Here is a 27,707-nt window from a genome sequence, read left to right on the forward strand (position 1 = left end):
TGAACTGCAATAATGGAAACACTTTTGTTTACATAAGCAAAAGAAAAAACATTTTAAAAATGTTTTTGCTGTTGTAATTGCTATTTTGAGTACAGTTCTATCACTTCCCTATTTGTACACTTTCTAGCTGTTCTATTATACTGTTATTGTTCTGGGTTTCTATTAAAATGAAACATGGGGTTTGTTTTATGTGTATGCCTACAGTAGAGGAGAATAATGCAAAGCTAAGTGCTTTGTAATGCCTATGGGAAGAATGTTTTTCTGAGTAGTTTTTGAAGTACATGTCACTGTTCAATTGTTCATTATCTTCAAATGGCTTGAAAAGCTACAAATAATTTGCTATTCCAAGGGCATTTATTTTTATTGTGTCAAGGTTTGAAATACACAGTTGCAAATGCTGCTTCCTATGCTTGAATACAAAGATGCCGTGCAGCTTGATAGGTAATTTCATTTTTCTTGTGAAGTACGTATTCTGTGACCAATGCTCTTACAGTTTCCGTCTGTTTTGATCTTGTACACTCAAATGAGCTATTTGGGAAGGTTTCTGGATCTAAAGAGGCAGTGCAGGTTCGTGTCAACGGTCGTGCCGCATCCCTTCTCTAGCCTGTGCTTGGATTCTGGCACTACTGGCAAGGCAGAGAGGTTGGGAGGCCGTGAGGTGTTTGTGCTGCCTTCCCCGTGGCTGGTTCCTGCAGCTGGCTCATCTCCAGCAGGGACATCTGCCCTGCTGCATCCCGGGGCTGCTCCGTCAGGAGGGGAGGGACAGGACAGGCTGCCTCAGCTGGGCGTCCCAGGCAGGGGAACACAGCTGGAGGCTGCCTGCCGCTGTGTGCTTCACATCCTTTCCCCGTGGCCCCTTCAGCAGCCCTGCTGAAGTTACCGCTTTCCCTCTTGTCATTGCTCTGCCTCTTTTCCTTGCTGCTTCCCAGGTGTGAAGGTTTGCTGAAGTCAGCAGTTGCTGCAGCTGCAGATGATCCTAAAGTCAGGTAGAACATAGTGCAAGGTGACTGACTTTGAGTAGCAATGGCCGAAGCCGCTGTCAAGATCCAAGTGCAGACTTTCCGAGACCAGACAAGCTGATTGCATGTGATGTGCTATGGTGGTGGGAGCCGATACAGTCATAAAGATTTGGAGAGAGGAGATAACATGGCAATCACAAAAAAACCCTGATCTGAGAGAGAACTGGGAGCACTTCTGGTGTGATGGGCCATTCTCCTACTGGACTTGCTTTGAAGCAGAGCTTTGGGACTCTTCCCACCTTAAATAAAAAGTGACACATGCAAAATTTTTTGAAGTTGAGGAAACAATAAAAGTCATTTCCTCCCAAATTTGTTTGAAATGGACCAACAGATTTGAAGTTGAAAAGGCAGTAGCCTTATTTCCAGAGGAAAATTAGGGGCAATGTTAAAATAAACATTTGTTTATCACAGGAGATTTTGAGTGCCAATCAAGAACCCAGGTCCAGCCACGGTGTTGTGTATGAAATCTGACTGGGGATCTGTAAGGAATTTAAATGAAGACATTTAAAATCAAAGTTCACAGAGTAAATTTGAGTGGCATGTGGCATCCTTCAATTTTAGCTGTGTGGCTCTGTGTTCTGCAGTGGACTATGCTGTTGAACTGAAATAAAACTTTTAGATTTTGTGGTTTATTAGCTTGTAAATGGATTGCTTCTTTTTTCATACCTGTCGGTGTTCTGTTTTTACTTTTTCAGAAGTTTATGTACACTGTATTATGCAGATGTTTTCATTGCGTCAGCTGACTGTAATTAAGATACAACTTTTATGTTGTACCCACAAACTTGGCATCTGGTCAAGCTGAATTACAAAATTACTATACTCTTTTCTCTGTTTTAAGCTTTACCCTTAAGCCAAAATCAGCCAACAGAAAGCCTGTCATTGGCACTGCCAAATGAATAACCAGCTGCACTCTGGTTTCATTGTTGTTCATTTCAACATCTCAGTCTTGTTGAGAAGATGAAAAACCAGTATTTGTTCTGACAGTATTCGTGTGCTCATCTCATTGGGATTACTAGAGGCAGATTAGGTGCTAATAAAATTTAAACAAGAAAATAAAACATTTGAGTGTTTTATTTACCGCCAAAATATCAATGTATTACATGATAAAAAAGTCACAGAGATCCATGAATGGAGCATTATCTGACCAATTATTTTTTTTTTTATCTTACATTTCGGATAAGTAATGGCTTAAACAGTATGAATTATGTCGACTAATATTTTGCATGAATATACAGTTGCTTTTTCGCTGGCATCCTGTGAAAAAGGATCCTGACGAGCTTTATTTTGCTTTACTTGGACTAATTTTGTGCATTTTTTTCATAAATGTAGCTCAAAACCTTGTAAGTAAGTGGTTTAGAAAATGGGAGTTGAAGGTTTAGCCCTTGACTTTGTGGTAGTATGTTTTAGAACAGCCTAATTTATCTATAATCATGTTAAAATAACCTCTAAAAATGTCAATATCTGTTCCAGATTTAGAGACTGCTTGACATGTATAAAATCGGCTTATTGAGTGTTCTCTCAATTCAAGAGTAGTGAGTTGAAGTATTTTTATTCCGCTGAAAAATAGTAAGATACAATTGTGTAAACTGTTTCTTGTGTGAGTTAGAGGCACTCATACAAACTGTGTATGCAAGGAAGATCTGCAGAACTTGACATCTAGATTAGAAGAAGTTAGGGAACAGACTGTGGTGAAATTTCCCAGGCGTTTATTTTACTGCAGAAAAATTAATGGCATTTCTGCTAAGTCCCTTATCTGAGTTTTCAACAGACTAAGGTAATATAAGAGAAGCAGGAACGACAGGTAAACAAACTGTCTGGTTTTGGGTTACTTTTGTTCTAGTTTTGTAACCAATTAAGTTTACATATCCTTTTCTTTATTCATATGGTTGACAAGACAGTGAATATACTCCAGCAGTAACTGTGGAAAGCTAAGGAACTCTGTTGATTTCAGAGAAATCAGGTATAATACAACGGGGCATTTGTCAGGGAGAATCAGAACCAAATGACACTGACTGATTCACTTCAGCGACTCGCAGTCCAAACTGAGCAAGGGACCAAAACATGGAGTACAAACGTTGTCATTTTGTACTTTGTCTGATGAACACGTTCATACGTGTAGGTTATACACAGCTAATTTTCATCATTAAAGAAAGCAACAGTTGTGGATGGTCTTGGCATGTTTTCTTTTGTCCCAGTGTAGGGGAACAGATGATGTGTTGAGATTGCTTTTTGTGATTGCGCTGGCAAATCTCACTTTTTCATGTTCTGTAGAAAGCTAGAATAAGAAATGCATTCTGCAGACTGCAGATATCCCTCAGGAAAAACTGTATTTAATGGACTTCAATCTTGATAATAATTCTAAAGAAATAGTCCCCAAAATGTTGATAGTTTCAGAAAACTGTTTTTTCCCCTTTTCCTTCAGTATGCTGTTTGGAGATGACAACCAAAAGGAAAATTATCGGCCGCTTGGTGCCCTGCCGGTGTTTTCGTGGTGAAGAAGAAATCGTCTCAGTGTTAGATTACTCTCACTGTGGCCTACAGCAGGTGCCAAAGGAGGTTTTTAGCTTTGAACGGACATTAGAGGAGCTTTACCTAGATGCCAATCAAATTGAAGAGCTACCTAAGGTAATGAGTGTTCTGCCCGTAATACAGATGTCAAAGTTGTGTTCTTAAATGTGTATTCAACATGTGCTTCAACTCTGAAATAGGGCTTGCTCTTGACCAGGAGACCTGTTTGCTGTGGGAAGAGTCGTGGCTGTTAACTCGAGAGATTCAATTACATTTTTACAAATTTTTTTTCTGCCCTCTCTGAAGAGCCCAAACAGCTGAGCCACTGTTCTTGCAGATGGTACTGTGTCGGGAGGAGTAGGGCCACCTACTTCTCCTTGCTTCATAGCACAAGAACAGGGGACAGCCAATGAAGTCTTAAGTTGGGACATGAACAATTGTTCAAGAGAAGTACTTCCTGCACAAGAAGTAATTAGTATGGCATTTGATACCTTGACCAGGAGTACGCTAATATATGAGGCAGGTGATCTCACATTTGGATCCTCTGTAGCACTGCTTTTAAAAGCAAGCTCTTTGTCAGGATAAGCCATTTACCCTTGTGGGAGAAATGCCAGTGCTATCTGACTAATATTTTTGTAACTGCAAATGAGGTCCTGCAGTGAGATTACTGAAGTTATCCTTCCTGTGTAAAACTTCTTTAATAGAATCTTTAAATCTCTTCTTCTGTTGATTCGTGTTTACGCTAAGGAATTAAAAGTTACTGTAACTTAAGTGTTCTGGAAACAAGAGAGGGCAAGGTAGTGGAAAAACCAATTAATAGTAGGTGCTAGCTACATAATGAAGCATGAAGTAATGTAATCCATTCCTTAATTGAATTTTTCTCAACAATAATGAAAGATACTTGCAAGTCTTTAATTAAACATTGTTCCACTGTAATCCATTCTTCGTCATCTCTCAACATATTTCTCACTTACACTGCATAGACACTTTATATAAATTCTATTTACAAATGTAGAAAATGTACTTTTTCCATTACATGGAGTTCCTTTATTCAGATATGATGGTTCATTGCTTAAGATTGCTCACTCCATCAAGAAATTCTTTACAGATGGTAACACAGGGTAGCTACAATCTTTTAAGTGTCACAGAAAAATGATATGGAGAACTGCCTTATCTCTCCTGCTACTAGAAAGGACAGCAGAGAACCAGATATTTTTTCTGTCCCCATAAATATGAAATGGGTTGTGATGGAGGCCATTTTACTGCTAATGAATACCTTCAGGACTATTTCTCTTTTAATAATAATGTTTTGTTAACCTTGTATATTTTAATTATGCTACTGAAGAATCATACTGAAGAATATATAAAGTGTCTAATTTAGCTAGGGATTTTTGGTATATTTGTTTTGGGTCTCTTGAAAGTATGCATCACCATGGTATTAAAACTAAATTGCAGTGCATAATGGAAGACAAATATATCAGGGCATAGAACAAGAGCAATATGCCATAATTCTGTATGGAAAAACTGAGGGCCAAAGGTAAGGGGCCCAAAATTACGAAATTGGGATGAAGGTGATAGTTGTTAGTGTCAGTCACAATTGAAATGTGCGTGCTAATGAAACCTTTGCATTGTATTGTGGTATCATCTATTTTGCATTTGTTATTTGTGAAACAAAACAGCAGATAAATACATACCTTGGAGAGATTTAAATTTATAGGACTCTATTTTTGCACCTCTTTTTTCTCGTTTTTCTTTGTTATAAATAATATTTTGAAGCAAATACTATGTATTGAAGAAATCTTTTTAATCGGTCTTAAGTTTGAGTAAATGCATCATTTAACATAGTCTTGGCCTTGTGTAAGAGAAGATTAATGGCAGTGTTAATTTGCTTTCTTTATACCATTCATAATTTTTTGTCTTAAGCCTTTATTAATCGTTACTATAAATTAAACAGTCCAAATAATTTCTTTATCAAATTTTCTGCTTCAAATATTTTTTGCTGCATGTCTCCGAACTTTTTTTCACTATTGAATTAATATTCTAGGAGAGAAAATGCCATTTTTTTCTTAAAATGGCACTATAGTACTTAACATTAACTTTTGTGTTACATGTTATGATCTACCATAGGCAGAACTTTCCTCTGTCGGTAAATGTGGATTCAAATAACTACTTCCGGAGGAAATTTGTTTTGTCAGTTATCTGTTATTTACCAAATGTTATGTGCCTCTGAAGTGACAATATTCTTTTGAAATTTTCTATCATCAGAATGCATGATCATGTTTAAAAATTTAATGAAAAAAGCACAGGTAAAAACTCTGTGAAGTCCTTATCTACCGTAGTTATTTTCACTGCTACATGATACTCTAGAACCAATAAATTATTTTGCTTTAAACTAATGTATTGAACTCATTCTGCCTGGGTTTTTTTAAATTTTTTACCTTATATTTTATGTATCATAATTATGCTTTTTTCCTGCTGTCTTCATTAGAAATGGATTTCTAGTTCCTAATTTCTAATATTTTTCTTTTCTTTTAAGGATTTACAGGATTGTTATATAATTCTTATTCTCTGTTTTCCCCTAAATCTAGCCAAATCTCTTATTTTATTTGCCTTTGACTTCATTATCATGAGCTGCTGCTGCAAGTGTGTCCCTATTTGTATGAGTCTAATCAATGACTAATAAAAAAGAATATCAATTTTGATGAAGGTGGAGTCACTGGCAATCAGTATCCAGAAAAACATGAATGAGATGAAAATTCTCCCCAGCGGCTTTCCCTTATAAATATAAAGTAAAATCTGGACTAATTTGTAATGGATGAAATTAGTTTACTTGTTAATGCCTTAGGAAAAATTTGTCTGTCTCTAACAACAAATTCTAGCAATAGCCACCACTGTGTTTCACCATCTCACGTGTTGGTAAAATAGACACCAGTAATGCTAAATATGCTACTGAAGTTAGAGGCTACATCTTAATGGTTAATTGTCTCACCGAGAACAAACAATACAACCAATATATAAACGGTGTTGAGGTAATCACTAATGTATAGCTCACATAGATGGGAAGGTATTATAAATTAACTGTATTGTTCCTTTGCATTGCATTTGCTATATCAGTTATAGTTTCCGTTAAAGGCATTGAATCCTTTTTCTAAATCTGCCAATAAGAAATCATGTTTCTGTTCTGCAAAGCTAGAAAGTGTTATTTCTTTGTAATCCTGACATCAAATTCCCCCAATACGTTAGCCAATCTATTTCACAGTTATGCCTATTGAAAGTAAAGAGCAGAAATTTCATATTGTTCTCTAGTGGCCCTGGAAGCCAACCACCTCTATTGCTGCGTAGGCAAGAACTTGAGATACGCAGAATAATAGCCCATTGTTATAACTCAAATCACAGCACTATTAGCACCCCTTGGTTTCCAGTCTGAAAGGAATAAAAGTAGTATATGGACATACAGTATGATGATTACAACAAAATCATGATGGCAAGGCCATAAAGCACTAGAAATTGAGAAAGACACCTTTTGAAAATCCAGTGGATAAAAAAAAGTGGGCAATTTTCGGCCTACATATACCTGTATTCACACTCATATATCATAGAATATCATCATAAAATAACTCCAGAGGGAATATTTTTTATTATGCTTCTTCATTCACCAGTTCAAAAGCCTTGTATCTGTTCAGATATTGTCAGAACATTAAGTTCCAAGCCTTCCTTGGCTTTTAAAATAAGAAATCTCCAGGGGAATGGCTGGGAGCATGCACTGGGAATTTAATTTTCCAGGTACGATAGCATGGTATAGTTTGTATATGTACCAAAATTCTGCAGGTTCCTTATGCTGAACATTACTATGGTCTACAGCTGTTGTCACGCAGCGACGTGGCTAGGAATTTCAAGAGCAAACCCTAGAGCCTATTAGTTACATTGCTTTCCAGTCTCGTCCAAAATGATGTGCTTCCTTAAAAAAGAGAAAAAGTAGGTGCTCTCAGATGCATTGCAAAGGAATTCCTCATTCTCTGGAGAGATATTTCCCTTTATTAACATTGTCTGCAAGCAGAAATGTGTAATCCAGTTTGGCTTCCAGGGTGTACAGTAATTGTTCCGGCTGTTTCAATAGATTAGATGATTGGGAAGCGCAGGCCCCAGCATGGACATGGTTTTCCTTGTTGCTCCTGCGGGGCTGCTGGGCTGTAGTGGTGCATTGTGCTTCTCTGCCTACCGTTGGCGTTAGCTGGTGAGCGGTGGGGAGGGGGCTGTTGTACAATCTTGAGAATTAACAAGTACGTGTCACGTAAGAGGAAATCTGAAAAAACTGTGAACACAAAGGCGTTTTGAAAAGTGTCTTTCAGTAAAAAGACCCTTTTGTATTTGGTGCCAATTGATAGTGATTGTGGTGTGGTGCTTCTCATTCTGGGCATTTTTTATTCATGGGATACCCTCTCAGTTTTCTGAGAATAGATTATGTTGAAGGAAAAGTGGGATTTTTCTAAAGCATTATGATAGAAAGTTACAGCAGAAAAATGCGGTTTCAAAATGATCTAAAATTTACTTCACGTGAAGTACCAGGTTGGCATTTGCACGCCATTTGTCTGTTAATTTTCTCCTCTCTGGATACTTGGCTGAGTTTTTTATCTAGGCGATCAAATTATTATGCCTTCTCAAATAGCCTGTAGATGAGTATATAGACTTTATTCTGATACAGAATTCTGAAAGAAAGACTAAATCTGGTGTAAACATAGCACTAATATTTGAAGAACCCTTGTGAGATGCCTGCAAAGAGAAGTTCTTCTCTGGAACCCACTGAATTTTCTGGTGCCATTTGATGAATTCATATTTGCAGAAAGTCCTACGGGGTTTGGTAACTTTTAACTCTTGAAAAGAGTGATGTTTTTAGAGCCTGCAGCCACAAAGTGGGTAATGTGAAGCGGGTCTTTCCTGCACCCTGATGTGATGGGTAATGCAGGAGTGGCTGGTACCGGGGGTTGGAGGCCGGCTGCCATGATGCTGTGGAGCCTGGCAATAAATAAGCCAAGCAATTATATTGCATTCTCCTCTTATACCTGCTAAGATGCTGGGCTTGAAGAAGTTACGAGCTACTCAATCTAAAAAATGTACCTGTTTGTTCTTCATATACAGCACCTCTGACCTTGCAGTGCCGTGTACCTAAATGTGAAATCGTTTTTCATGACTGCTTTCTCCTAGTATGGTTGTTCTATTAATTTTTACATGTGTAAGGTGTTGTATGAGATAGTGATATTTCGTGAAGAAAGCAACCATGTTAAATGGGTTCTTTCAACATGATGTATTGACTACTTCAGGTTGAAAGGAGGATTTGTTTTTGCAATGGAAATTCTGACATTTTATAAAATTTGAATTTTAATTAAAAATTAGAATTGAGTCCTGAATTTGGGGGGGATTTGAAGAACATATCATTTTGATAATGTCAAAGCATTTTGTTTCTTGATATTTTAAATATTCTAAATATTTTAAAATCTATCATGAAATTAAATTGTAAAATCAAACATTTTAATTTACCACAAGCCACAAAATATTTCAATTGATATGACACATATGAAATGTCATGTACCTACAAAATGTTGATTGCAATGAGTATGCAGTTTTTGACAGAAGGCTCTTTTTGAACATTCCTGCTACCAATCAACTGTTTTGGTTATTCCTGTCAACTGTGTATAAGCTGTGTTTATGATACTGAGCAGCCTGTAAGAATGTCTTCTCAAATAATGGCTTTTCAAAATATTTTTTGATTATTGAATTCTTATTTAGCAAATGTAGTTTTGTGGTATTTGTTGCTTCTGTGTATAAATAATGATCCCAAACTGATCTTTTTCCTGAAACACTGTAAAGTATCTTTTTATGTTACAGCAACTGTTCAACTGTCAAGCTTTACGCAAACTGAGTATACCAGACAATGACCTTTCAAGTCTGCCAACCACTATTGCTAGCTTAGTTAATCTCAAAGAACTTGATATCAGTAAAAATGGTAAGAGATCAAAAGTATAAGTATTTTAAAGAATTGTAATGAATATGCACAATAATGAAGTTTTAATTCCTAATGATTAACAAACTCGTGTTCTAGAAAACTTGCTCTTTTTCTAGATTATGTACTGTTCTCCTGTCTGGCACTTTTGAGAAGTCTGGGTAGATATCTACTTCATTTGCTTTTCTCTAAAAAAAAAAAATAGGGTTTGCTTTAGCATAGTATACCATGATAACTTGTAACCAATAAACATTGGAAATAGGAGTGGGAGACCATTTTTCAGTGCACTTATGAACCATTCCACTTTCCAAAGTGGCTTAGTACTTACGGGGCTCTTGTGTGATGTATTTAAGCATATAAGGCTGCAGGTAAACAACTACTGGGATTTATATAGCCAGTGACTAATTTGCTGATGTGCCTTTCCAAGTTACGCAATTACATATTTATGTGCCTAAAAACCTCTGAATGTCTGAACTTAAGTGTCTTTGTATTGAAAATGAGGCTTAGGCACTCTTGAAAATTTTGAAAAATTTCTTATCAGTATAGGCCTAGAGACTCTCAGGATTATATGTGTGTTCTCCCAAGAAGAGAGGGAGGCAAAGAAGAAAAAGATAAGCAGTTCGGAAAGAAATGAAAGGCACGAATATCAGTACAAATGATGTCACTATTTAACTCTAGAAGATTATATAAATCAAGCATTAGCATAATAGTTTTAGTACAAGGCATATTATCTATTCTGGTGTATTTGTTTAGTGCTTAAGTATCACCTTTTAGACTATAATACTAAAATGTATGTATTCTTCCTGTTATAGCTTAAGTCTGATCTGAAAATGCCGAATGAACTCATTTATGAACAAAACAAGTTATCAGTTTTTTATGTGTGTATAATAGTTCTTTCAATATTTTTTTAGGAATTCAAGATTTTCCAGAAAACATTAAATGTTGTAAGTGTTTAACAATTATTGAAGCCAGTGTCAATCCAGTCTCTAAGTAAGTATCAGTAGCTTGTGTTTGTATACTGCAAGTGCAAAAAAATTACACAAAGTGAACTAAAATTTAAAGGCATTGTATCAAGTTCATTTGCAGGATTAATCTAAATTTCTTTTTAATTGTTTTAAATCCAGGGTTGATGTATCTATGAAAAGATCTGTGTACTATGTAACAAATGTGGTATCTTTCCACATAGTAAAGAAAGTGTTGGCAAAGCAGTCCATATGATGCAGACTTTTAAACACAGGGGCTGGTGCTTTATGTGTTTGGGAAGTAAGCCATGCTGCATCCTCACATACCGTAATCTCTTGGTTGGGACTTTGGCAACCCTTATTCCTTCCAAAAACTTGCAATAATAGTAACAAAAAATCTGTGTTGTAATCCCATGATTTATAAAATGGAGTGAAGGAGATGAAAGGATGAAATTTTACTATTTCAGTTTTAATTAAAAAAAAAAAAAAGAGATAGAAAGAAAGAAAGAAAGAAAACACCTTTGGCTTAAAACCCTCAACTAGGAAGGGAGAAAAGGCTGATGTAACTTAAACGTGCCAGGCATTTGCATTACATGTGGTTATAGCAACGTGGAGAAGATGAGAATGGGCAACAATGTTGTCTGTGACAATGAAGTTCTTGAGAATTTGGGTAGAAAAAGAAGGTGAGAGAGAAAGTCATCTTTCTCTTTCTAAATATACATTGTTATTATTTCCATAGCAACTTCGGTGTGAGCATTAAGCTTTTAACTGTTTTTTTAGGCTGCCAGATGGCTTCACACAACTTCTAAATTTGACCCAGCTCTATCTAAATGATGCCTTTTTGGAGTTTCTTCCAGCTAACTTTGGAAGGTAAGAGTTAGTCATCGAAGCACATTGCTCTTTCATATGAACCCAGCCGAGGCTTTAAGAGACCATTTTAAAGCTGTATTCCTTTTAAAAACAAAGAAAAACAAAAAACCAAAGAGATTTTGGCTTTTCAGCCCTATTTTGATGAATGATTGTTGTTAGAGAGAATGTTGTGTCAGCAAGAATTTTATGATGAAGTGATGCAGTTTGGTGGTTTAGAGAAAAGGTGAGAAGAAATAGAAACTGAAGAAGAGCCTGTCCTTGATCAAATGTGTTATTAAATTGTGGCAAGGGCAGAAAATAACAATATGGTCTACACCTATTGAAAAATGAACAGAAAGAAAAAGTGGTATGAGTCAGAAGGGAAGAAAGAAATGACTAAGTGTGGTGGAGTAACCAAAGGAAAAATGTGAAAGCCAGAACAAGAGAGAAGATTGAAAAGACAGCAGACCAGAAAGAATATAGAATGAGAGTAAAAATAAATGCAGCAGAAACTGAGCCAACAAGTGTTAGATAAGGACAAAGCAGGGGGGGTGGAAATCAAAGTTAGCACAATTTGCCATGGCCATTTAAGAGGGCAGTAGAAGCCAGTGGATCCTTACACTGTGCAGGTCTGGCAGAAATGTCAAGTTTATTCCACCTCGGTTACACTGGTGAGGGAGTAGTCAGCCTTTCTGCCCTCGGATTGTCCAGTTGGGCAAATAGCTCAGAAGAGAAAGGATTAACAGAGAAAATATATAGTGGTATTACAGAATTCACCTAGTATTAGTTTTTTCCTGGTCCATCCAGCGACCCGTATGTGTGTTTTATTGTTCAACTGTGAACACCAACTCAGCACTCCAAAATTAATACTGAGGTGACATAATTTGTGTTGGAAATGACTTTGGTATGCTCAGGCATTGAGAAATAGAAAGTGCTGCTTTATCAGCATTCACTTGATGGGCCTGTCACTGACCCAGAGCTGAGTCTGGGCTTTATGCTAGAATACCTTTTAGAAAATCCTAGTGGAAGGAGGAGGAAGAAAAATTGTCATTGTTTGCATTTGATGAGTGTTTGGAATATCAGAGTAAATCCTAAGACAGCCTGCTTCTGCAGTTTGGAATCAGACATTATGTTCAAATGTCAAGGAAAAATAAATATATGAAATACCCTGCAATTTATCAGTTGTGTAGTGTTTATATTCATTATGCTCTTCTAAAGCCTTGCTGGTACTTTGTCTAATAATCTCTGTCGCCTAAGGACATGTCTAGTATTCGAAGTCTTTTAGCAGAAAGCACTAACTTTTTTTTTTTTTTACAAATGCATATTTTATCTAAATGAAATGATGCTAGTTCCTTTATTATTATTCTGCTCCTATATTATCTATTTGGTATCTTGCGTTTACAAATCCTGGTCATGTTTCTGAAGCTTCCCATATTAGCATACAGACATTACTCTTTTTTTTTAACTAGCCACACATAGCTCTTTACCTGTATCTCCCTTATTGCTCTTCTCCAAATTTTAGTGCTTTCTTTACATCTTCTGGTACAGTAATATTCAGTTAGTCTGTTATACTCTCGTTTAGCCATGTGAATAAAGCCAGGATCGGAGTCTACCTGAGCATCATGTAAACATCTCTCCACATTTCTCATATAAAGTTGTTCTTTTTAGTCCTGGTTAAGCACAACTGTGGGACTTGAAATGTTTTCTGCTTTATTTGGTAGGAAAAAGATAAAATCATAGTTTTCTAGAAGAGCATAATATTGAGAAGCCTGAGGTTCCATGAAACATGAAACTGGTGGTGTGCTGGACAGAGAACTATTGAAAGCTTTGTTTTATTTTTTTTTTAAACTTTTCTCAGAGACACATGTTTACACTTGTGGCACTAAAGGACCCGGACTGTAGAGATAGAGTAATATGACAAGCAGTATTAATGAAATCGTTGAAACTCACCATAAAGTTCCTCAATAAACTTTCTTGACATTTAGAAACTATGTTATCAGCCTAAAAGCTTTAATAGTATGACATCTCCGTTTAGAAATGATACAATTACAAATGAGTTATGCAGAACCGCTCGGTTTCACATAGGCCTTGAGCAATCCTGGGCATGGTCAGCTCATGCATTGAATGTACCTCCAAAAAATAGTTGATTTGATACTCCAGATTTTCTGTGAGTGGGGTTGTGCAATTTGAGATGAAGAGGAAAGGACCTTATTCATCCTTCTGGTTTTATATCCTCTTCCTTTTCCTCACCACACTGATTGTAATTTGGGATTAAAGAACCAGTAAAAGGGTGATGTGAATCAAAATCCTTTCATGTTTATCAAATTATCTTCCTGTTGGTAATGAGACAATACTGCCCCAAATTCTGGAACTCTAATACATTAGTTTCTTCATCTCTTATCTGACGTGTCCTCCTTCCTTCCTTCCCATTATTCTACTTCATGAAATATATTGCTGTGGCTTAAATAATATTGCCAGTTAGAGTTTGCACACTGATATGGAATGATACGGAATTGTGAAGTACTGTTGTGTATACGTTCTAATTCATGCCAACACTTAAGCACATGTCCTACTTCTGTTTAAAATACAGTAAGTTAAATGGAGATCTGTTCTGTAGTATTGGTCTGCTTGTGTGGAGTTGTAGAATTCAGTGCTCAAAAAATGCAAAAGAAAATTGTGAACTAAATAGCAGTTGCTTTTTATCCTTTAATAGATCTGGAAATGTTTGAGAGCAATTAACTTTTACTATGTTTGCCTTGTTTGAATAATTAATAAAAGTAGTTTAGAATTACTGTGAAAACCTGATATATGTCGAAGTTTTTCAGAAGAGTTCAGATAAGGCCAGATATGTCCTTATCTGAAGCTGTCTGTCCTTACATGAAGCTATTTCGTTCTGAATACATTTTGTGCCATATTCAGCCCCACAATAACTGGACATCTTACTATTGTGCATTAAGCAGACTCTTTTTTTGTTGAAATAAGTAGTTTCAAATCATTCTTATGGATTCCTGAACTAATTAATTGAATGAACTAATTATTTTCTATCATATTTCTAGACTTGTCAAATTGAGAATTTTGGAGTTAAGAGAAAATCACTTGAAAACTCTACCAAAGTAAGTGATTGAATATTTACATAAGTGTCTTTCACCTGAAATTTCCAAAAGTGCAAAATATTTTTATTGTTAGCAATACCATGGTGTCATTTCTGTTAAGAGTTATTTTTTCCATGGTTTAAAGAAATTCTGCTGAAGGTTTTTAGCAAAAAGTGAACATACAATGGAAGATGGAGACTGGTACATTAGCTGACTGTAACTCAATATCCAAAATCTATAACATGACATTTTAAAATATGAGATGTAAACAAAATTGGAAAGCAACTTATGAGATAACCCTTGTCAGTGAGTACGTGACAGTATTTTCCTCATCAAGAAGTAATCTGATGTATTGAACACATACTCAATGTAACCTCAGTAGAACAATCTCCCCATATGATCTGTACAGAAGTTAAATGTATTTGGTGGTTTACAATACTATTTAGAAACCCGTATCATCAGAATATTGAAGAAATGTCAATTTGGTAGTGTTTCTCGGTACTATTCATGAAAAAAGTAGGTTGCTATAATTTGACCAACATTTAAATGATGTTTTGAAAGGGAAACAGTAAAGAAATGAAAAATAAATCTACACACTTCCCATGCTAAATATAGGACATTGCACTGCGTGAAGCAAGGAATATGTTTTTGTATTCAGACCAGCAGTATATAATTGTTTTCTGTAACAGAGATTCTAACCAATGAAAAAATATCCATGGATTTGGGGATTGTTAGAAACAGGGGTTGTATGTCCCCATATAAGTGAGACTTACAGTGGTGGCAATAGACTGTATCTATTAAACGTTGCTAATACTGAATTGCGTATTATTTAGCTCATTTAAAAAGGGCACCCTTTTCAGCCAGCATGCATTTATCAAAATCTCCTATAATGGGATATAGTGACATATTCACTTCTTCCTGTGGGCTTTTATCCACAGCACTTTCCTTTTTTAAAGGAAAGCTATTTTTTGTGTTAAAGGCAATATTCTTTCTATCAGTTGAAAACACTTTTTTGTATAAACTTTCTACTTCCTCTGTTCTGAGTTACATTTACTATTTTGAAAAACAAAAACAAGCTTCAATCTGCTACCAAAGTGTTTATCTGCATTTAAAAATGAGACCTGTTCAGGACAGCAGATTTGCAGCCTTTGAGGTCTTAATCATCTGAAAGGCTATATACATGCTGAAGTATAGAGATGTTATCTGGACTACCTCTTAAACAGTCTCTTTTAGAAGGGATTGCATAGTCCTTGCATGCAGAAGGTGCTTGTTGAAATAAATGGATGTGTGTGTGCAAGGATTGAAGAATCAGAATTCCACAGAATAATTTTGATCAAACAGAATATTTTTATATTTCCGGTCTAAATCTAATCCCACTAAAGATGATAACAAATTTGTTACTGAATTCAGTGGGAGCAAAATTGGTTTTGTGTGTCATTGTTACTAATAATTTTTTTTTTTTTTTTCCTGTGATACATGGTGTTTAACAGGCAAATTTTGTCAAGTTTGGCAAGTGTTGGGAAGATTCATACCTAAGCGTGGTAGCCTGTGGTTTCAGTAGCGCTTAAGTTTGTTAAGGTGGCTGAGTGTGACTTTTCCCACTGTATGATTCTGAAAGTAAGGAGGTTCTTTGATTCTTGTAACCAAGGGAAACTTTATTTGTAGGCGTGTTTGTTCTCTGCTCTTTGCTATGGCAGAAGGCTTTGCTATATACTACTGAGAGGAACTGGAAATAAAAGGTTTTGCTTATGCAAATGCTATCTTTAAAGCTGCTAGATGAAAGGGACAGCTGTGTTTTATCAAGTAAAGTAAGAGGAAGAAAGTTGACAAGGTCATTTTTGCATCAACTGGGACAAAAATGGAAGATCTGTGCATTTCTGGGCTTCTTCTGTCCTCTAGAGCAGTTTTCTCTGCAAACAAAAAAGGGTGCACAGTGTGATGGACAGACAGGAGTTAACCCATATTACGGAGTGTTAATTTAGAGGATATATGTCCTGCTTCCTAGTTAGGGTGAATTTGACCTCTTTTATAAAAAGACAGTAACCAGTAGTCTAAAGCAGCACCTCTTTGCATACTGGAGTGGGCCTGGGAAGATCCGGGCTGAGTGTGGGAGGTTGGAGGAGGAGAGTAGTGAGGCCATGGGCAAATGCAGACACAGTAATGTGGCAGGTAGAGCTAAAGCAGTATCGGTATGTCAATATGTCGTTTAGGCTTTACAGGGAAACAGGAAAACATTAAATACCAGAGTGTTTTATTTTCTCAGCCAATAAGAGAAGGAAAATTGTGACAAGAAAACTGTGTCTACAATAGAACCATCTGCAGTTAGGAAAACAAATGCAGTAATATAAATCAGAATATATTTTACAATCTAGTTGCAAAACAGATGATGCAGATCTTTCGGATATATACTTAAAGGCTTTCTTTCTTATCCTACGATTTATTAGATATATCGTGAATAAGATAACCTGATTATGTTGGTAGTTTGTCCAGTAGTTCTAATGTAAGAAAAGACATGAAAAGGAAGGCAAATAAATAATTTTAATGTTGTCATTTGGCTTTTAAATAGATGTGAAATGTACTGTAAGACTATTTTAAGCAACTTCTGCTCAGTACTATTACCATGTTAAGTGCAACTTAAATGATGTTATCAAAAAGCAGATCATATTCTTTCATCTGTTCTGTGCTGTAAAATATATGTATAAAGAATTTTTAAAGGAAACATTTAGCATTTTGACATAAACAGGAATTAAATGTGCTTTGTGTTTACCATAGCTCTAATTTTGCTATATTTCATACTAAATCAAGTCAAGATTGCTGTAAAATGTATCCATAGTAACTGAATGCAAAATGTTCTAAAATCATTTACAAAAATATCAGATTAAGTAAATACTAACTATAGTTGGCTGAAAGGTAGCTCTCTAACCAGAGCCTAGCACTCCAAAGTATCCCTCTTTAATACATCTTGCATTAAAAAATGAGAGCTTCCCTTTGTTGAATTTGTTGACATCATTTTAAGGCATCTAAAAAATGTCCAAACATATCACTGTATTCCCAGACGCTTTCCTGATAGAAAATTAGTGAAGCATTGTTCATAAAATATTTTGAAGATTATTCTGATTTCTTTTGACAAGCATACCAAACATTTAAAATAACACTGTCTTGCTGTATCACACTGGGCTGGAGACATACGTTGCTGTTCAAATGAAAATGTTGCAGGATGTTCCTATTTTCTGTCAGCAGTACTTTCTCTTCAGAAAATCCTACTAGACTTACAAGTATTTTTAACATACTGAAAATATTTGTATGTTTAGTCTATAGATCTTCACAATACTGTTTTATAAAATCAGTAATTTATTTTCTCTCTTATATGGTTTGATTAAAGATTATTATTGATACTGGTTTCCAGGATCTTTTAAGCATTTAGAAATATTTGGAAATCTCTGGCTAATATTGCAAATAATTTCTAATATTTTATTAAAGCTTTAATTTATGCAACAAAAATAGAAAAATCTGGTTTTTTTCTCTTGAATTTCTGTTAAATGTTTCAGAGCATTTGTGAGATTCTGACCAAGTTTCTTACGTTTGAACAATGTTACCACCTAGATCAGGTTGTCTTTTGGCTTGAAGAACCAACTAAGATAATTTTTATTATTCTGTTTGGGTAAAAGTGTACTTGATCTTTACTCACTGTAATAACATGTCATATTACTGTGTAATAGCTCAGGATGGTGTTTTATAGACCACGGCTCCCGATAGCTCCATAGCGTTCTGTAATACTGGCCTTCTAAATATGTATTCGAAGCCACAGGCAAAGCTTTCCAATTGCCAGTGATGTTTTCAGTCATTTTGCACCCAAACTGAAGCAATTAAAATCAGTGGACAGATTCCCGTTAGCTTCAATGGGTTTTGAATGAGGCACTTTGTGCTTCAGTGTTTAATTATTCTGTGTTTGAGTAATTTCTCAGAGTGGAGACATGTAATTCCCAGTTTTCTATCCTGCTGAATAAGGCTGCAGTTCAACCTGGATGGGAAGATACGGGAAAAGAGGAGGCTGCCAAGGGAGGAACCACTTAGAGAACTGCAGTAGGAGACTGACAAGTCCCACAGGTCCCACCAAGGGCCCGTCTTACCCTCAGTCCTGTTTCTGGCAGTGATCAACACTTACCTGGCAGGATCTGAGTAACTTGGTATCTGTAAACCTGTTTTCATTAACATCCTTTTCTGTGTCGTTATAAACAAACTAACCAGCATGTGCCCCAGCCCAGAGCCTGGCTTTTGGCAGCTCCTCCTCCTCCACCCACTCTTGAAAAATTGGTATTTTTTCCAATCTTTGGTCATTTATTTATCCATGTGAAGACCCTCTCTGATCACATAGCTGCTTAGGTTAAGAACTTCCAGTGAAGGATCTTTGCACGTATCTCTTGGAAAGGAGGATAGACTTTATTGTCCAGCTCTTTTGTAGTCTTGACTCTTTCAAAAGACTCCAGAAGTATTTTGAGTCATCCCTACTCATCACAAAAACTGTGTCAAATTTCCCCAGTGTGATATATTTGTCTGCATATCCCCTTATTCTATTCTTTAAAAGAGTTTCTGTTAATTTGTCTGGTACAGTTGTCAAAGTCACTGGTCTGTAGTTTCCTAGGCTTATCCTGGAATGATATAAAATTGTTGGGACATTAGTTACACACTTCCCAGTCATCTAGCACTGAAGCACTCTGTGAGAGGTTTTGTGTGTCATACATGCACGTTGTCTGAGCTCTTAACTGTGGGTAAGCTTTACAGCATGGGAGCCTGCCCAAACTCTGAAGACAAATGCAGAAAATTAATTTACTTTTTCTGCTCTGACCTTTTTTTCCAAGCATCCCTTTTATATCTTTTCCATAGACTCTGACAGGCTTCCTGCTCCTGAGGGGCCTGAAGAAAGATTTATTATTATTTTTTATGCCTTTTTTCAATTATTTCTGAAGATATTTTCTGGCCTTTTATAGTTAACCATTCTGTTCTATTTTCCTTAGACATATTTTCATCGTTTTTAAAGGATGTCTTCTAAGTCTCCTATATTTTCTTCTTTGCCATGTTGGCTTTGGATTTTCTCGAGTCCTTTTGACAGGTGATTTTGTATTGCTTTAAGTGTCTTGATCTCCCAGCAGCGATTTTGCTTGCTTAGCTGATGTGGAGGACTTCTCACTGTGATTATTTTCCTCATACCTGTCCAGAGCCATCCTGAGAAAGGCTGGAGCTACTAAACTCAGAGGCCAGACATTACTCCTGAAGGTCTCCTCATGTGGGTCCCGACCTTTCCCCCGAAGTGGGTCCATTACTCGCTGTTTGATGATGAGAGGGACAGACTGGCAGACTGTCTGCCATAGCATATTGCAGTCCTGGGGCTGGACATCCACATTGCATCTTTAATGACAGTGAAGTCCATGCTGGTCAGTGGCCTCGACGTGTGCCGAGCACATGTAGGAGGCTGACTGCTGAGGAGCACCGTGCAACTCCTGTCGTGGCTTCACCAGATAGGAAACAGCTGGGAGAGCACCGGTGACACGCTTAAGTGTGCACATGTATAGATGGCACAAGGCAAACTTGAACCAAAAAGAAATCATCCTGAGCATAAAATCAGGAATGTAGATGTACCCAGTGAGCACCTCCACCTTTCCTTCCTCTTCCTCAACAGTACCAGGTCTGCTTGTTTGTCAGAGTTGTTCAGTATTATCCATGTGGGTTGTTTAGTATTATCTGTGTGGGTGTTGTCAATGAATGTCAGTGAATGTGTCAGCATCTCTGGGTTCGGTGCTATAACAACCTGTGATTACAGCTGCACTTCTCATCTGTTGTGTCTAGTGAAACAGAAAACACTCTGCTTAAAGTTTTTTCTCAAGTTTATAAGAAGAAAATACATTTAAGTTAGTTGCACATTTCAGTTATGTATCAGAGCACATATATATTTACATACATATATAGGTATGTATACATACAAATGGTTAGTGAAGAGATGTAATAACACACCCGGTTTCTGGTGGTGCTGTGTCTATACCAGCTCACAGTACAAGGATTAGCATGCATACCTCCCCCTGCAACAATCCTTTACTGTCCCCCACCGATTTGGAGGCACCCACCCCGATCAGGGCAGCGGTAGCTGTGTGGAAGTGCTTCTGCTGTTCCCCGGCGCCACGTGGGGATGGTGTGGTGGGTGCACCCCTCCTCCCCCAAAATGCCTCTGCCTAGCACATGGCTGCTGTCAGGAGCTAGCGTTTCTGCCTGCACTGTTCTGGTTCCTCAAGCTGTCACAGGCCTAAAATTTAAGAAGAGGGAGGAGGCTGTTATTGAGAGCATAGCTACTTACCAAATATATTTGGCTATTTTAAAATCAAGATGGTGAACCAGGAGTTAATGAGTTTTCTGATAAATGTTATGAGGTGTATAAGTGTGTGTGCACGTGTGTGTGTATGCACCTGGCTTGGTCAATTAGGTGTTCACATTATTGTCTCAGTATTCCCATTTCAGTCCAGATAGATAAACAGTTTTCATACCACTGTTACCCTCTTCTCTGTTTCCCACTCTCTTAATTATAGCTTCAGCTTATATGGCTTTGTCTCACCTCTGATACAAACAAATTGGAGTGCTGTTTTCCTGTACGATTGCACAATGAGGCATTTTTTTACCTAGTGGTTAAATCATTATTAGGCTAGCAGTGTCTGTGTTGATGTTTTTGAAGCCATTTACCAAATACCTTTTGTGTTGGAGCTGCGAACTCCAAGGCCTATAATTCATTATAAGGCTACCCTTTATGAATGGCTATAAATATTGGACACTCCTGTAAGAACCACAAAATGGTCTGACAGAGACTTTCTAATTTGTATGATTAATCCAACCACTCTGATGCACAGGATATTTAATAATTTTCTTTGAGGAGTTATGTAAATGATACAAAGTACCACTATGTTTTCCCACTGTTTGGTAAGTGGATTTTACTGAATGTGTGAGAGTTCAGGCACTAAGCACTTCTGTTTGTGTTAACATATACTGGTATAGAGAGTAAACTTTTTCCAACCATTAGTAGTTTCTGGAAAGTTATTTCAAACTAGTTGAATGGAAGTTCACAGTGGATACAAATACAGAAGTCATGTTTGTTCCGCCTACACTGTAGGAAACAACTTTTACATTATGATGAGTCAACCTTAAATCGTGCAGCAGCATCTGTGTTCTGCAGTCAGCCTTTGGGTTTGATTGCTTCAGTTCTGACTGCAGTTCGAGGCCTGGTGCCCTTTTTCTGGATGTTTAGTTGTAATAAATGTACTGTTAGATAGTGGATCTTCCAAATACAGTCTGATATTCTCCCACAATAAGTGAAAACCAAAAGTTGGTGTTTAAATTGGATGTAAATCCAGAATATTGAAAAGGATATAATTGCTATTGCCCTTCTACCAAAGGGCAGATGGTTAAATCCTAGCATTGTTTTCCCAGGGGTTTTTTTTTTCCCCTTCTAAGTGATAAGGCAATTGTATCAGGCAGACTTCACATTAGTACAGGCTGTATTTTCATTTCCATCTTGACTGTTTTCCAGGAGTTTGAGTATAACTTGGTTTGTGTATTAGTAATAAAGAGCCATCAAAGACCCGTGCCGTTGCATTGGTGTTCAAAGGGACCAGGATGTTCAGGCTGATGAAAGATCCTCATAGGAGAGAAGAGGGAATCAGTAAAGCCAAAAATATCTTATAGCATAATTACACCAGCATATTTAGGAAGCAGAGATATGTAGAGGCTATATATAACTATGCATTTTATGTGTGTGTATATTTATGTACACAGGCAGATAGAGATATATAATACATATGTGTGTATATATATACACTTATATGTACATACACATATATATGCTATATACACATACATGATATATCTGTATCTGTAGTCAGCCCTTTCATAGTCTGGGAACCAACCTTGCAAAAACAAACCAAAAAAGGAGCAGTAGGTAGGAGGACAGCCCGCGTGCCAGTGCTGGAAGAGGGGATGGGGAATGTGCAGCGTATCAGGGGTCAAGGAAGTGAGGGGGGCATGAGGATCAAGGTTTAGATTATATTGGCTGCTGAGGACTGACACCCCATGAGTGATGTGACTGCTGGTGTCAGAGAGCCTTCCTTGGCCTGCCCTAGGAAAAGTGCATTCTGACTTTCTGCTCTTAAAAACTAGTCTGGCCTAGAAGAGCTAGTCCACAATGTAACCCGACCCCAGATCTAAATTACCAATTTTCCTAATTTTTTTGGCCAAGCATTCTAGGAACCGTGGTACATACACAAAGCTCAGAGATGGTTCCCCTCGCTGATGTTCATCACCTTGCTTGTTTGCATGCTGAGGATCTGTGGTTGTGTCAGGACAGCGCAGAGTTATTACAGTAATTGAAGTAAATCACCAATTCTTCAAACAAATCTAGTAGCTAAATTTACAATTTAGTTGGGAAAGGAATGTTCTGAGCACATTTCAAATGTAACAACAAAAGCTTTTAATCTAACAATTGTATTTAAGCCTGGTCTGGTTACTACTCCTATGGAAGCTCGTTCATTTGCATTGAATTTTATATTTTCTGAGATTAGGCTCTGTCATAAATATTCATTGCTCTTCATAGCAACAAATGTCAGCAGACCTGCCACTCCTAAACTGAATGTTTTGGGACATTAACATCCTGTTGAATTCCTGAGAGCAATCAAGAATATTTCATGTCTCAGGAAAGAATCTGGAAACTACCCCTGTGCTGTTGCTTGCACCAGGCAACCAGGCAACCTGCCTATATTTTTTCAAAAATCTTTGAATAAATTAAAGTAGTTAATATGATCTTTGCTCTTAGAGCTGTTTGGGCTGAGGAAAACACCTTTTCAGGCTTTTGTGGGATTTCTTTCAGTAGAGATTTGCAAAATTGAAAAATTGTAGAAACCACATTTGTAAATGGTGAGTCACTAGTGCCCGAGAAACTGTAGGTGCTGGTAATTGATGAGAAAATACTTGTATTTGTTATACTCATCCTAATGACTCACTGTTTCCCAACTGAAGCTGTGGCTTCTCATCTCTTCTTTGGTTTTCTTGACAGTAGGTATTACAGCTATTGTTTTTCTGCAATACCATGCTGTTAGGAAATAATGTACAATGGAGACATTACCAAAGGGGTGGGTCCCTAGCAGCTAATTTAGGGAAAAACAGGATTTCTCTTGGTCTTCAGCTATTGCTCAGAATGAATCTGCTTTGTGAAGAGTAAAAATTGTAGATCAAGTTCTCAAGTACAGCCTCTAAAATTGGAAGAAGTATGTAATTCTGAAGATGAGAGCAGTTACAAACTGGGTGAAATTTAATAGTACAGTGTGCAAGGTCATGTACTGAGGGACTAATAGGAATTTATATTATAAATTAGGAGTTCTTCAATCAGAAATCATATTGGGAAAAAAAGACAAGAGTGTATTAGTAGGATGTAAAATGTCTATGAGTCATCGATCTAACAGAGCCATGACAATGCCAAATGTTCTTTGTCAAAGTATTTTCACTAGAGGCAAAGAAGTGTTTGTGACATTGTATAAAAAAATGAGGGAGACCTCATTTGGAAAAGCTCCAAATGAAACGAGGATGGGGAAGAGCTAAAGAAGGTCCTAATCTGATAGGAAAAATAATGAATGTAGAGTGTATTATAAGGAAGGGCCCTAAAAATAACGTCTTACTTAATCTAAGAAAACAGAAGTTGAGGGGAGATACATTAGTGTTTGTCTCTACACACACAGTCAAGGTAGGCAACTTGGAAGAGAACTATTTCTTCTGCCTGGACAAGGGACAGAGTTGTGTGTGCTTAGCAGAGTAACAAATAAGGATAAGCTGGCCATGAGAGGTAGGAATGAGAAGTTTCCAAAGTATCAGTCTCATCAGCACCTTCTCCCCCTTCCTTTTAAGATTGCAAAACATCGCTCCACATTTTGCTGAAAGACCAAAGCAGCACTTTTGGCTTGGGGGTGGGTCTCCTCCGTGCAGACTAGCGGAGGTAGGAGGTGGGGGAAGCGCCTGGGCTGGTCCCTGTCCCACAGCTGCCGGAGGAACTGGCTGTGGGTGTCCTGACAGGCAGGACGCGCTGGGATGTGCATTCGGTCTGCCCTGGCTGGCCAGTCTGACCTCCTCCTGTCACAAACTTTTAGTTTTCACCAGAAAATTGTGGAAAGATTAAACTTAAATGTCACATGTTGCAGTCCTGACAGTTCGAACTTGTTGGTGTATTGCAACATCAAATCTGCTCTCTGCATAAGGCAAATTTTAGTGGTTATTAGGTAAACTGGCTGAAATCAACCAGAAATGGTAAGTTTTTATCACAAATTATGTAACTACATTGTAAGATTCTTTGTGTTGATCAGCACTTTGATATTCCTTTGAAGATGTTTGCATGCATTGTTCTATTGTTCTTTATTGTTTTAAATCAGTACATTTCTGAAAGATACTTATTTTCCAATTATCTCTGTCCCCTCAGTTTACGATTGTTTTAGTGCAATCTTCCTGCATTGCCAAAGTATTACATACCTGTAATTTTACTCCTGCTTTGAGTAAGGAATGAAAGGACTTTATGGATATGATGATGATGATAGGGTGTTGTTTTTTTTTTTTTCCTTTTGTTAAAATTAACCATTTTATATTGATGTGTTTTCAGTCTTAAAATGTAAACCAGTGTTTTTTATTCTTGACTGCACATTTTTAGGCTTTGATTGTAATAAAATATAACTACGTGAAAATAGAGTCAATATGTTTTAGCCACACAGTCTTATTTCTGAGAATTGCTGCTAATTATGTTTGCTGTCAAAATTCAGACTCTACTTGAAGAATCATTGTTTAGACTTACCTATTGTAGGCAATATACTGTCAAGTCGGTAATCTTCTGTTTTGCTTTTTTCTGCAAATGTCTCAAGTTGTAACAAATCTCTGGATTTTAACTGCCACTATTTACTTTACAACAGTACTTCTGTGCATTCTAGTTCCACAAAAGAGTGGTTCTCAAAAATTCTATGAAAAATAAACCTTCCTATTTTGTATAATATTTTACTATCAATGCTTGAATATCTCCCTTGATAAAGGGCAATGTATATGTTTTCTTCCAATAATTCGAAAGCACAGAAGGTCAGTCTCATCTAAAATTTTCCACGAAAAATATTTCAAAGAGAAATGGAAACAAGAAGGGTGCTATCTATTTGGTTTTTCCTTCTGGATAATGAATGAGGGTGTGAAAACAATGTTTTTGTGCATATATAATGAAAGTATCTCTTTTGGCTTCACAATTAAATATATAGTGTAACAAAAATTTGGGAGAGGACAGAGAATCCCATTTTTCACCCAGAAGAGTTTACTCTTATGAAATTTCATAAAATGGAATTTTTTCTGTCCTTTGAATTCCAAGTGTACTTTTATTTTTTCTGTAAATATAATGTGAAAAATTGACATTTTTCTCTAACATTCTTTCTTTCCATTTCTTTCTTTCCCCCAAAATTTGGAGATAGAACTGTGGAAAGTAGAAGCTCTATAATGTGGTGGTGGAGAGTATACAGGTTCCTTTTTTTTACCCCCTGGGTTATTTATTTATTTATTTATTTAATTTTACAAACTGATTAAAGAAAAAAAATTATGAGTCATGGGTTCTTATTTCTTTTATTCCTAAGCCAATCACCTACCTGAAAAATAAGCCAGAATATTAAATGCTGCACTGGGAATGCCAAACTTTTAATTACTTCCATTACCAAGCTACCATGTAGATCTGCGCCAAATTAATGTGCCAGTTATCCGCAACTACAAAATGTCTAGCAAACAAATCAGTCGGAAACGAGGCAAAGTGGTGGAGGCTGTCCTGTTCCTGTTGTAATGATCATAAATACATATTTGTTGAAATTACTTGGAACTCTTATTTATGGTGGTTATTTCTTAAAAGTGGTGAGACTGTGTATAAGGAGACTCAAAGGATCAAGGTTTCTAAGCAGCATCATAAAAACTGTATAAAAAGCACATAGTAATTTGTTTTTAAAACAATATAAAGTGAAGTCTCAGGGGTGATGAGGAGGGGGTGTTGCCCTCTATGTCAATGACCAGCTGGAGTGCATAGAGCTCCTCCTGGGGATGGATGAGGAGCCGACTGAGAGCTTATGGGTCAGGATTAAAGGGAGGGCAGGGACAGGTGACATTATAGTGGGGGTCTGCTACAGGCCCCCCGACCAGGAAGACTGAGCGGATGAGGCCCTCTATAGACAGATAGGAGCAGCCTCATGTTCACAAGCCTTGGTCCTCATGGGGGACTTCAGCCACCCCGATATCTGTTGGAGGGACAACACAGCAGGGCATAAGCAATCCAGGAGGTTCCTGGAATGTGTTGATGACAACTTCCTTCTCCAAATGATAGAGGAGCCAATGAGGAGAGGTGCTGTGCTGGACCTTGTTCTCACCAACAAGGAGGGCCTCGTGGGGAATGTGAAGCTCAAGGGCAGCCTTGGCTGCAGTGCCCGTGAAATGGTGGAGTTCAAGATCCTTAGCGCAGCGAGGAGGGCACACAGCAAGCTCACTACCCTGGACTTCAGGAGAGCAGACTTTGGCCTCTTCAGGGATATGCTTGGTAGAGTACCATGGGATACAGCCCTGGAGGGAAGAGGAGCCCAAGAAAGCTGGTTAATATTCAAGGATCACCTCCTCCAAGCTCAGGAGTGATGCATCCCAACAAAAAGGAAGTCAGGGGAAAACGCCAGGAGGCCTGCATGGATGAACAAGGAGCTCCTGGCCAAACTCAAACACAAAAAGGAAGCCTACAGAGGGTGGAAGCAAGGACAGGTAGCCTGGGAGGAATACAGAGAAATTGTCGGAGCAGCCAGGGATCAGGTTAGGAAAGCCAAAGCCCTGATGGAATTGTATCTGCCCAGGGACGTCAAGGGCAACAAGAAAAGCTTCTATAGGTACATCGGTGGTAAAAGGAAGACTAGAGAAAGTGTGGGCCCTCTCCAGAAGGAAACGGGAGACCAGGTTACCTGGGACGTGGAGAAGGCTGAGGTACTCAGCGACTTTTTTGCCTCAGTCTTCACTGGCAAGTGCTCCAGCCACAGCACCGGAGTCACAGAAGGCAAAGACAGGGACTGGGAGAATGAAGAACCACCCACTGTAGGAGAAGATCAGGTTCAAGACCATCTAAGGCACCTGAAGGAGCACAAGTCCATGGGACCTGATGAGATGCATCCACGGGTCCTGAGGGAACTGGTGGATGAAGTGGCTAAGCCACTGTCCATCATAT

At 37.5% G+C, this 27,707-nt stretch overlaps 1 protein-coding gene across 1 annotated transcript in view; it reads left to right on the top strand.

Moving 5' to 3' along the window:
* The first annotated feature begins 3,446 nt into the window (after positions 1-3,446).
* The window catches only part of LRRC7 (leucine rich repeat containing 7), a 108,428-nt gene continuing 84,167 nt past the window's right edge, over positions 3,447-27,707 (top strand). The window contains exons 1-5 of the mRNA XM_050900856.1: positions 3,447-3,644; positions 9,411-9,528; positions 10,437-10,515; positions 11,268-11,357; positions 14,393-14,449. Of these exons, the coding sequence (XP_050756813.1) occupies positions 3,456-3,644; positions 9,411-9,528; positions 10,437-10,515; positions 11,268-11,357; positions 14,393-14,449 (533 nt within the window). The 5' untranslated portion in view covers positions 3,447-3,455. The remainder of the gene's footprint in view (positions 3,645-9,410; positions 9,529-10,436; positions 10,516-11,267; positions 11,358-14,392; positions 14,450-27,707) is intronic.

Source organism: Gymnogyps californianus, chromosome 8, assembly GCF_018139145.2.
Source record: "Gymnogyps californianus isolate 813 chromosome 8, ASM1813914v2, whole genome shotgun sequence".
In the NCBI taxonomy this organism is placed as follows: Eukaryota; Metazoa; Chordata; class Aves; order Accipitriformes; family Cathartidae; genus Gymnogyps; species Gymnogyps californianus.